This window comes from Rhea americana, unplaced genomic scaffold (assembly GCF_003343005.1).
Source record: "Rhea americana isolate MKP2758 unplaced genomic scaffold, rheAme1 scaffold_298, whole genome shotgun sequence".
In the NCBI taxonomy this organism is placed as follows: domain Eukaryota; kingdom Metazoa; phylum Chordata; class Aves; order Rheiformes; family Rheidae; genus Rhea; species Rhea americana.
Genome location: NW_028186421.1, coordinates 571,232 through 583,387, shown reverse-complemented (window position 1 = coordinate 583,387; position 12,156 = coordinate 571,232). Strand labels below are relative to the sequence as shown.

Below are 12,156 nucleotides of genomic sequence, written 5' to 3'. Positions count from 1 at the left end.
GCCAGTGATTTCAGCAAATAAAAAAAACTTGGAAAGTCACACATGCACACAAAATCYTTACCTATATCTAATGGCCAGTACTCAGCTCTGAAGCCAAGGTTGGTAAGAGAGGAAGCTCTGAATCTGACATAGAGATAGTTCCGTGTAGACTGTACTCGAGATGGTATGGCTGTACCACAGTATTTCCCCAGAAGAGGAGAGTCTGCACTGTTGCCATCTCTGACCTAAAGAACAGTATATACAAAAAAATCCCATCTATTGTATTAAAGTAGTAAGCATAAATGAAGTCACAAGAGCGATATAAAAGAGGGCCTTAGCAAGTCAAACCCTACGCTCAGTTCAGCATGGTTTGTACCACAGGCACATACAATGCAGCCTCACGACTGCCAGAGAAGGGCTGTCCCAGCCGAAGGGCATTCAGATGGAGAAAAGCTGAGATCCTACACCTTCAACAGTAGCAGCACACAGATCTCCAAAATCAGGCCTGTCTGTTCAAAGACATCTGATACTCAACACTGACTTCTCTATTTATCAAAATGATGATACTATCTTTGGAGAACAAAAAAAAGGTGTGAGCTCTTCTGGTGAAGCWGGGAAAGGTGTTATAAGTGCTGTAAAGCAGATGCTTATCTGTCAAACTCTGCATGAATTTGCAATTCTGATTTGGTTGAGATGAGCATGAGAAGGAGAGTATAGATATGAATCGATCTGAGTAAATCATAGTATATGTGTATTGTTTTTTTACCTCAACGTAGTCCGAATCACAAGTGGTTGTATTTCGAATGTCAAAGTCGATGAAGTTAAGAATCACCATTTTGCCATCTGGCTGGGAGATGATCCACTCACAGATCTTCAGGTAAGAGGACCTTCTGGGGTAATAAGGTGAACGAATGGTACCTGCTCCAGACAGGGAGCCTCCACAGGCTGCAAACAGACATCAAGAGACAATAGTTGTGATGAATGGTTTCAAGAGATTAATACTGTGATATCTACCAAATATCTCTTTAAAGTTAGAAGAAAACCACTCCCACAAGCCTACAGTCTCACAGCATCTACTATGGGTCATCCAGGTAGGATTAAGAATGGATTTAAAAGAACATATTGCTGATACAGTTGCTCAAATATGTATATCTGAGGATGGAAGACCAAGGCAATTCTGTCCATGGAAACTTATGGATTTGACTCACTTGTTTCAGAGAACTAAGTATGTTTGTTGGTGAATAAGAACTAAAAGAAAGGAATAATGAATGTAAACAGATGTAGACAGATTTATAACAGAGTTATGGTTACAGTGTTATATCATCTGTGGTATGTTAGTGATAAGTGATTTACTGTTGAAAGCAATAGTGAATATATTTTCAAATATAGTAGAAATGCCTACAGCAGACAATCTTAGCATTTCTAAAAATGGTAATAAATAAACAAATTGACTTTTTTGCTTTTGAAGTTTGTCGTAAATCCACTGTATGTATATCATAGCATAGAAATGACTAAAAGTGTCCAAGTTACAGATCGTTTACTGGGCAAGTCAACAGTTTCTCTTACCAACTTGGTAAACAGCCCTGAAACTAGCCCTTTGCACAGAAGCATCAGACTTGAACTTGATCCAGAGACTGTTGCTGTTAGAAGTGATTGGAGATAAAAATGTACTATGACAGAATTTATTAATAAGAGGAGACATCTCACTGTCACCATCTCGCACCTAAAAAAAGAAAAGATTGTTCAGCCTTCTTCATTAAAAACAAAAACAAAGAAATATCTTAGATCTTCAAAGTAGTGAGACGTGATATTTGGATGAAACTATATCTCACAAGAACTGCTAAACAACAAAAAAGTAACTACTTATTTAGTAGAGGGCCAAAGGGTCGTTACAGTAATTGGCACAGACACTTCATTTATGAGACCTCAGAGGAAGGCCTGGGTGATACCAGACCCTCTCCCCACTGTCCCCAGATATTAGGGTGCAACAGAACATTAACTCTCTGAATCACAGCTTTAGCACAGTTTGGGGCATGTGCTTCCAAAGTGTTGTCTTTGGCTTCAAAGGGACAGGTAAGGTGCACGGATGGTGAAAAGCTATGAAATTTTTGCCAGGATTGTATGATTTCCTTGCTTTGGCCTTGAAGTCCCCACTAATCTTTCACTGGCATTTCCCCAGAAGGAGCATCACACGCATACCGCAGCTCACTAACAGGAGGTGTGACTCTGAGGCCCCAAGGCAGTAAAAACACAGYTATACTGAAACCTTTTCCTTATTTTATCTGAAAGGTCCAATWATGACAGTGAATCTACAGGAGGGAATCACTTCCAGCAGAAAGTAACTTCTGCACTGCCTCTGGACTCACCTGACAGTAACCAACTCGCTAATCAAAGGAGAAATGTGTGTTGAGAATTTTACCAGGAGCTGATTCCAGATGCTAAAGATCCAGGGGACTAGGAGGGAGAGAGAGCTGCACTGCCTAACATCTGGCCCTGAACCCCCAGCCAGGGGGTAAGAGTAGGCGCATCGCGAAAGCAAGGCAGAGCCCTGCTGGGCCGAGGCACTGCGGGGTGAGGAGCTCTGAAGACCCTCCRAGGTGCCCATCTCATGCCAGCAGGGAAGCCAAATGCTCCCAAAGTTTCTCCTGAAAAGAAAATGGCTCTTTCTTTTTTCTGCTGTAGAACTGGCAACAGCTGGAGCTGCTCTTAGTTGCACATACATGCAATCAACCCCAAACAACCGTTCCAGTGAAGTCACCGCAAGGCCAGGAATAGCCAGGGTTTCCCCATCACCACATCCTCTGCCCTGCTCAGCTCTCCTTGGTCTTGGCGGCATCTTCTCGAAGTGACAAAACAACTGCCTGGGAGTGATTTTTAAAGTAACCCGAGCAGCCAAAGGCTATCTCCTGAGTTGGGCTTTGCTGCAAAGCCCAGGGAGAGGACGCTTCAGAGCGCAGGAGCAGCGCGTGTGTCACAGCACGTCCTGGGGCAGGGCGCCGGGCTCTGGTCGGGCCGCGTGTTCCCGGGGCCGAAAGCGCCGGCCCGATTKCTCAGCGCTGGACGGAGCCGGCAGGAAGAGGAGGAGGAGGAGGATGGGAGACAGGCGGAGAGAAACGCGGGGGAGCCCGCCGCTCCGCAAACAGCAAGGTAAACGCCTGGCTGAATTAATACCCACTGGTTKCATTCAACAGAAATGGTTTTGTTTCTCTGGCTGCTGTGAATTTAGCTGMTTTTCTGCCAGCAATTAGGCAAGAGGAGTACCAGGCCAGACAAACAAAAGCTGTCTGTTTTCATTAAACACACTTCCCCTCTCACGGCAGAAATTAATTACACTTCATTCCAACCAAAGTCTCTGAATTAGAGGACGAGGGAAGGGAACGATGTTAACACAATAACAAATCTGTTAAAAACAGATTAACTAAGCTGAGCTCACAGGAACCTATTCCGAGTTTGGTCAAAAAAGATTAAAAACAAAGCAAAGCAAAACCCGCATTACCACTGTAGCTGCGTAGCCCTGCAATGCAGTATTGCCCTTGCTACTAACAGGCCATAAGCCTAAACTCTGCACCGAATTTGCAAGGCCTCGGGACCGAGGCTGGTCACACATGCTCTGTTTGAACTTTTCTTGACCTGCCACAGCTCTTCTTTACTTGCTTTAGCTGCGGTAGCAATTCCTCTAATTGCCCAGGTGTCTAAGGCTCCTGTTTGACTCCTGCTTATCTGCGTGTGGGGCAACCACAGTTCTGCAGCCGGCGGCTACTCTGTGCAGAACGCGGCACGAAGCGGCGCGGCCAGAGGGGCCCGGGGCACGTGCGGGGCAGAGCGGCTGTGGGGCTGTAGCGGAGGGGCACGGGCTCTGCACTGAGACCCACAGCCACCCATGTCGTCGTCCCCCCCCGGCCGGGAGCCCCACGTAGCTCGCCCGGCGCCAGGTGAGGAAGTGCAGAGCGCGAGCTGCACGGGGCTGGTTTTAGGGGGAGCAAAGAGAACAAYGAAGCGGCATCCAGCACGCCTGAAAGGCACCGTATTCACTAAATCCAAGTGCAAAACGGAGCTGAAGACCAGTGAAGAAAGAGCGAGGGGTAAAAAGCGTGTTAGCAAACACGTAACAAAGCCCTCAGGTGGATGCTAGACAACATCAACACCGTATTCCTCCCGGGGAAGGACGCCGGGGCTGAGGCCTCCTGGTGCTGGGCTCTGCAGGAGCCCCAGGGACTGACGGCGGGGGCCAGAGCCACAGCAGAAGGGCGAGCACAGCTCCAGGAAAAGAGAGAGAGGCTAAGAGGGGCGTTACGATTCTAACTGTATTTTTACTATTACTTTTTCTGTATAGAAGTATTCTGACTGCACTTCTATTTTTTTTTCTTTTTCTGTATTAATTGGACCTAGATAATAATGATTCCTAGACTCTTTTCAATTATTCTAACAATAAATTMTTGTGTGTGTGTGTATGTATATGTACACATATATAAGTTGTGCTTCCTTTTTGCCCATTAACAAGATCTTGAGCATAACAGCATGACTCCAGAAAATGCTACATAGTGGCTGAGGAATTAGTTRTATTTTGCTTGCATTGGGTATGCATTCACCAAAGGTTTAGTATCATGTACAGCTGACTGAGGACTGGTGTAATGCTAGACTGATTTTCTGATGTTCTGCTCTTTCAGACCCTGTGCCTTTTGGACCCTACTGAACTGGTATATTTACTTCCTTGATTAATGTCTATTCTTGCAGCAAGACAAAAATTATGCAGCATAGTTTTGTACACATATGTAATCAACCTTTCATCTCAGTTGCTTATGAAAAGTCACCTCAATATAATTCGATGAACAACCAGTGTGACTCTCCAGCTCCATATGGGTGAAGTTGAGGTATATTTTTTCATCCTCTGGTTGTCTGATAATGTAGATACACTGTCGGTTGTTAATGTAAGGGTTAGGCCAGAAAGGGGACATGATAACTCCTTCACTATCTGTGTAATTTCCTCCACAATTTGTATCTGCTATATTAAGAAAAAAGAAAATTAGTTGAGATATTCACAAGTATCATAAGGCTTTCAGCTTAGGCTGCTTCTGTACAAGGGCTGCAAATCAAAGAGGTTCCTGTATTATTAAATTGTGGGTGCTTATCACATCCATTCATGTCCTGTTGGCTATATTATGGGAATGTCACAGTCCAAAGCTTAATGCTGAATTTAACTTACCAGGTGATGTCGTATAGAYGATGTGGAAGCCTTTATCGGTAACTGAGTCATCAGAGTGAAAGTGAATCCATGCGTACGGGCCAGTGGTTTGGAGTGGGGGGGGAGACCCYGTGCTACAGTATTTACCGAGGACTGGGTCTTGTGGAAGGAGCCCATCTCGAATCTAAATGGAATGATAAATCAGTGACTCCGTCAGTATCTCCTTGACTAGGCTAAGTAAGTAAAAATGAACATTTGACCCAGGATTTAATTTTCAAACATTCCTCTTCTGTACATAGAGAAAAGTTTTGAAATATCTTGTTCTRCAGTAAGATTGCCATAAAGTGTTGTCATAATTCACAAGGAAGCTTTACCTCTAGATGGTCATAGCTGCAGTTTTCATGGTGTTCTAGGCTTAACGTGCCAAAGGCAAATGTGATGAGGAGGCCGGGACTGGTTGAGATGGTCCAGAAACAGTCTCTATTAGTAGGATAGTTACCTGGGTATCCTGGAGAGCTTATCGAGCCRTAAGTACCTGTCAGTTCACCACCACATTCTAAAAGAAAAGAAATACCACACAACAGTTTTTAATGTTGCACGTCAAGTCAAAAGTTGAACTGTCCTATAGTGTCAAAATTAGGTACCACTTCAGGAACTAGAGTAAATTCAGAAAACACAATCAAACAAACAAGTTACTTCTTTATTTAAATTTTGTAATTAATTCTACARCTCAGGTAATAAAAGTAGATCCCCAAATATTTCCTAATCTGCACAGCAAAAGAAATATTCCTTCACAGTTATAATGGAAATATCATTAGGAGAATGATCAAAACCATTTAATTTAGAAATGGAATGCCTGGTGTTTTGGATTAGATTTACAAAATTAATCAGAATTTCTATACTTTAYAAACATAGTCTCCATGTTTTGCCCTAGCATAAGACCTTTCTCATTTAAAATATGTGTATACACACACACTTTTAATTGCGGGAAAGGCTATTTTATGTACTTAGAGTAAAAGAAAATCTCTCTCCATGAACAGTTGGGTAATATTAAGGGTGACTTGTGTATTATATCTAAGGCATAGCTTGTTTAGTCACATCTATACCTTTCCTTCTCTGTTTCTTGTCTTTCAGAARATCTGCTTTCAATTTTCAGTATCGTCATTCATAAACCTGTAATCACCCATCTTATAATGTCAATTGAAAGAGAAAAAAAAAGAAAAACTTTAAAAGAGCACTTCCAAGTGTGTGGAAATTAAGAAACTGTTCCAGCTCTGAGTTTTCTGTACTTCTTTCACTATGGTTCCTTCAAGGTGGAGCTCAGATCATGCACATTTTTGTTTCTAGAGAAACACTGTGCCGTGAAGTGAATTTCATAGTGCACAAGATGATTTGGGGTTTGTCTCAAGAAATGTTCTGTCAASCCTTCTGGGAGAAACACATATGTGATGCTGTCAAGAATTATGGCATTGAACTACAGTAAATYGTACTAAAAATCTCACAGATCATTTAAAGTAATCTGATACTATCATGTTTGAAAGCATAGTGTACCCTCTTGAGCCTCTTGTAAACTGTAAAAGGCAAAAAAAAGAAGGTAACTTGCCTGCTCAAAATACTAGATACTTCTGGGAGGAAAGAGGATTAATTAAAAGAACAGTATCTCCAGGAATGCATGCACTTTTGGGGATTCCTCACGGGAAGCATAAAGCAGCCTTAAAAGCTAAGGTAAGATATCAGCAGAAAATTATTCATGCAGAGGCCTAAAGCTGGATTTTTAACATCTTAAAAATAACATAACATTTCAACCTTACTCATTAGTAAAATACTGCCCTACAACTACTGATTTTTCCCAATGAGAAAAATAAATCATTCATTTTGTTCCGTAAGAGTGAATGTGCTAAATAACCTGAGAGTACATCAAACTTACCAGGATCCCGAGATTCCCAGTGAACAGTGAAACCTCCAGCTGTAATGGTGTGGTCTGAATAGAACCAAAAATACAGGGAGTGGTGGGAACTGGAAAGCTCTGCGGGAGGCGAGGAACCRCAGTATTTCCCCAGCATGTGTGCTGATGCTGATGCCCCATCATGGATTTGAAGGAAGTCGGAGTTGCAATCATTACTTGCCTCCAGTTGGAAGAATGGGAAACTAATATGCAGAATCTAAAAGGAAGTGGCAAAATATGAAACCAGTCTTTTCCATCTGCTGAGATACCCGTTAYGCAGTAACTTTGCATGAAGCAGGTATACTTGTTCATATAGTTGAGAGCATCCACAAGCTTTGGAGCCATTGCTTGAAAAGATCCAGGATAGAAGAAGATATTACAGAATTTCAAAGGTCAAAACACAAGCAAGTAGGAAAGAATTTCGACAGGGGACTTGTCTAGGAAGAACATTCTTCCTATAAACTAATAATTATTACCATTTGCCTGTGTGTGCTATATACTACAGTGTGAAAGGCTTGAAACAGAGAATAAAATATTTTATTCTTGGTTTCCCATGGTGTTTTCTCACATGAGATAGTTAAAATTTCTCACCATTTCTGTGGTTGAAATATTGTTGTGGGAATTAAAAATGAAATGTTTTTGTGCATATCAATTCTGTGAACAGAATTCTCTAGACAAATAGTGGCATACACAGCTTTACATGAGTTCAGATCCCCCACTGATGTGTTTAAATACAGCTCTGCTGAAGACCCTGATGGCTCTCAGACTTAAAGCAGAGGATCCATCACATGCATATAATGCTGTGTAAACCACCAGCAGTTTATACAGTACATATTCAGTATATTAAGCAGTATAAACCACTAGAGGTTTATAGAACTACTTAATTCATTCCCTTGCAGAGTCAAAAATAGATCAAACAATTAGATCCCAAGCAAGAAGTCCCATGCTAGAGGGTGAATAACATGTTTTACAGTTGTTAGTTATAACCCAAGTAGAAATGTTAATTGCAAATCAGCATCAGAATATACATTTGAGTATAACATTTAAAAATTAATCCTTAAAAAAAATCAAGTGCTTTTGATTGCACAGAGCCATTGACTGTATGAATTCATCATTCCAATTTCAKGGACTCAGCAATCAGAAACGGAAAATTGTTCTAGGGGTCACTTAGCCCATGAACCGACTGCAGAGCATTTCTCATGCAGCCCTTCACAGTTTAAAGCTGTGTAAGAGCTGTGTAAAGCAATCTATAGATTGCAGTAGGTGATGTCAACTCTCATAAATATATTAGAAACCTCCAGTCACTTGGGATGTTTTCTTAAGGTCTTATTTTTGGAGGCAATGATTGTAGGAATAAATAAATTCTAACCTTCTGCCAAAAAACAAGCAAACAAGCAAAAAAAACCCTTGAAGACAGGACCCAGGCAAAGTCTTAGGCTTGGGAATCTGAAGGCTCATAAGAACCTAAAACTGACTCTTTTTGCACAGCTGTTTATTCCAAGGGGCTTGGATCGTGATATTGGAGTATGTGGCATGAGGACGGCTGTGTTTGCTCCAATGAGCTGAGGGGTCCCGCAGAGTGAGGTTTTCTTTAACCTGAGCTCTATTTTACCTTGTTGGGATTAGTTTGAATAACCCAAGCACAGCTGACACTATTATCGTACCGCTGGCTGCTTGGGTTGTTCGGGTAACTGAAGGTCCCTCTGGAGCCCGAAAGGTATCCTCCACAAACTGCAGGAAGAGAGATTAAATTAAATTAATTAATTTGGGCTATCACTATATAGACTGAAATAAAACCAAACGTTCTAACATAGCTTTGGCTTGCTGAACATTTAAAATAAGGGTGAAAGATACTTCTGTAAAGGACTCTTTTTAGGGTTTCCTCTRAAGTGGAGTGACACCAAAGGAAAAAAGAATAAAATTACTCTTTCAGAGAAAAGTAGCTCATAGCAGTTATTCTTCAGATGTTTCATAGTCCTATTTATCCTTTAGGATCAGATTTATGGGCCTGATAACATTGCTTCTGCTATACCCTGGTCTCTTCTCTCACTGAGCCATTTGATGAATGGGAGCTGTGGAGTGGGAATCCTAAACTGCTAGGGAAAAATACGGCTGTAAAGCGCCCAAAATACAAYGAAGAGCACAGACATAAAACAAGCTGCTGCAGTTTAATGCTCAACTGATGCTAATGAAATACTCGGTTCTCCTCAGCAATCTGAAATGAAATATTTTGGCTCGGGGAGTGGTAAAAAATAAAATTTTGTTTGAAATGTCCACCTGAAATACCTCACCATCTCTGAATCAGATTCAGAACTATCATGTCATAAAATTTATTTTTCCCTCTCAATTAGGAACTAAAACAAAGATTGATACATTAAAATTTCTCACTGGACAGAAACCGGCTTTCTATCTTTTCTCTTATGAATAGCTAAAAAATTGCTTTTTCCACATATATATGCTTAATAATAGAAATTATTGATTAAAAATCAAAAGAAATAGGAAGGAACCTGCAACAGCTATAAAGCAGGACAGATTTCATAGTGGCTCAATGAAAGGTTTACATTCTCTGTTCTGTGCCAAATTAATAATCTGCTTTCTTCACAGCAAGCTGCAATAAATAAGAGCCATCTGACAGATGGATGCCACAGGGACACCCGCTGGAATGCTATCTTGACCTTGTTTAATTAAAATTTATGGGGGAAAAAAAAAGAAGGTAAATAAAGAAAGATGTTGAGAAACAATGCTAAAGGCAGGACCYTGCAGTCACTTTATAAGACTCCAAGTCCTCCAGCTTCACAGGTAACATTTCTTTCATAACATTTCTGTTTGCAACCTTTTCTGGCTTTTCACATCGACTGAAGATGTCAGGACCTCTTAGCTTTGCAATGAACAAGAGGAACAGTTTGCACGAAACAGAAACAATATTATATTCTCCCGTAAATCTGCTCTCTTATCAAATCATTGCTCCCATTTGGCTTAGTGTCGACACGTTCAGGGTTTGGTATTTGTCAGGGTTCTTGAGAGCGGAAGTCCGATCGTAGGATGTCTGGGGTCCAGCCAAGGCCAGGAGGCCTGCAGCCGGCCTCGGGGTCGGGCTGCACCGCTCGGCGAGGGCGCTTCGGCCGAGCTCTGCCTCGGGGGGCTTCGGGTCGGGCCCTGCGCTCCGCTACCCCCCGTCCTCGGGGCGGACCCGGGGCGGACCCGCGCGGAGCACGGGCTCGCGGGAGCCGGGCGCCCGTCCCCGCGCAGAGGGCTCCCCGCCGTACCGTGCTGGGCGTGCTGGCACTGCGGCCCCGTCCAGGCGCCGGTGCACTCGCACGAGTACCCGCCGACCCCGTCGGTGCAGCTCCCCCCGTTCTGGCAGGGGTTGCTGGYGCACTCGTCGATATTCTCCGTGCAGTTGGGGCCCGTCCAGCCCCCGTTGCACACGCAGAAATAGCCGGAGATCGTTGCCTGCAGGTATRAACAAATGCAATAAACTCAGCGAACGTGGGTTGTCGAAAGGAATCAGAAAGAGTGATGTTTACGCTTGATTTATGTGGAGATTTCAGAGCAAAGAAATAAATCATTTGGCATTTAATGGTCTTGATGGTAATTGGTAATAAACCCCAAACTTAACCAGATAATGTAGCGTTTTGCTTTTCCTATTATTTCTCTGCAGAGCCACTTCAAATGACTTTTTAAAAAGTCAGAATCTGTATTTATTTAGCCATTCCTAAAACTGTTTGCTTGGCTTTGAAATTATCACCCTAGAAACAAATCAATCTSATTATCTAAACCTTATAAATAACAAGCCAAGACAACAGTGGTTTATAAATCATTCGAAGCCTGTTCTCTGGGAAGTCTACATTTCAGYTACATTGGCTGGTACTTGTCTTTTCACCTTGAGAGATATTAAACAGGAACATTTTCATTGCCTTCTCTTGTTATTACTTATTCTGTATTTCTCTTTTTCCTTCCTTACATTWTCTTTTGTCTCAACCTTCGCTACTTCTCCTTATAAGCAAGTCTTTCCATATATCTAATTATTTTAAAGTCTAATGTCCGCTTTCCTTATATTTCTTATTCTTTACAGGAAACATAGAACATGGTATTCCAAGATATGTGCTACCAATCCCACCTTCGATGCCGTAAAATCAATGTACTATATTSCCTACTATTTCCTTTCCCATTCTGTGTTCATAGCCTCTGTGTCTTGAACAGACATTTTTACAGTAATGGAAAAGTCTTTTTTCTGTATATTTAGTTTATGGCTAGAATGGTTCTTTGGAAGATAAAAAGGTTCCTTCTGATCTGGGTTGCTTGATATTTAATTAACATTACATTTTATCTGTCATTATACTGGACAAATATAGTCTTTGTGTTCCTCTATTTAATTATATACTTCTGTAGTCCCATTATTGGAGTATCTACCTCATTATCTTTATCACTACTACTCCTTGTAGTGTTGTAGTCATGATGGTCTAAGGTTGTGTATAGGGAAACATTTGCGGGAAGCAAATCTTTTATTAGACCAGCTGATAGAGTTAGAAAAAGTGGATGAGATTTGCACGTGGAAGGCTTCTTCAGTATCTGAGAGAAAAGACAGTAGGTACTTATGGAGAAGAGGATGAGGGGTGGTGGTGAGGGGTGGAGTGGGGATGAGGAGATCATCTCCATCAACACAGAAAGTGGGAGAAGGGGGAGATAATGTATCATAAATGCATTTTCCCCCTGCCTCCCAGCATCATCAAAAGGAGGATATCTGCAAGCAAATGTGGACAAACAGGATCAGACTCTACTGGAACAACAAGTTCAACATTTGCTAATGTATCTCCAAAGCCATCCTAATAAACATCCTCCACAACAGAATTATCAAAATTCCCAGGTCAGCAGTGTGGACTTCCCTGGACCCAGCACACCAGTTCAGGGAGACAAAGCCTTCGTAGAGTCTACGTGGACAAACTAAATGGTCACTATGGAYGAGAATGAATTCACATCCCCAATCAGTGAAGGATGGAAATGCTCAGCCACCAGTGGAATACCACCGGTTTACACGAAGCCACCCCTC

The 12,156-nt window shown here is 42.0% G+C and overlaps 1 protein-coding gene across 1 annotated transcript in view; it reads right to left on the bottom strand.

The window, feature by feature from the left end:
- CUBN (cubilin) overlaps positions 1–12,156 on the bottom strand; it is a 143,555-nt gene that overhangs the window by 119,064 nt on the left and 12,335 nt on the right. Inside the window, exons 12-20 of the mRNA XM_085309431.1 lie at positions 10,373–10,559; positions 8,719–8,837; positions 7,089–7,323; positions 5,536–5,717; positions 5,183–5,345; positions 4,791–4,981; positions 1,546–1,702; positions 746–924; positions 62–224 (exon numbers count right to left, since the gene is read on the bottom strand). Of these exons, the coding sequence (XP_085165557.1) occupies positions 62–224; positions 746–924; positions 1,546–1,702; positions 4,791–4,981; positions 5,183–5,345; positions 5,536–5,717; positions 7,089–7,323; positions 8,719–8,837; positions 10,373–10,559 (1,576 nt within the window). The remainder of the gene's footprint in view (positions 1–61; positions 225–745; positions 925–1,545; positions 1,703–4,790; positions 4,982–5,182; positions 5,346–5,535; positions 5,718–7,088; positions 7,324–8,718; positions 8,838–10,372; positions 10,560–12,156) is intronic.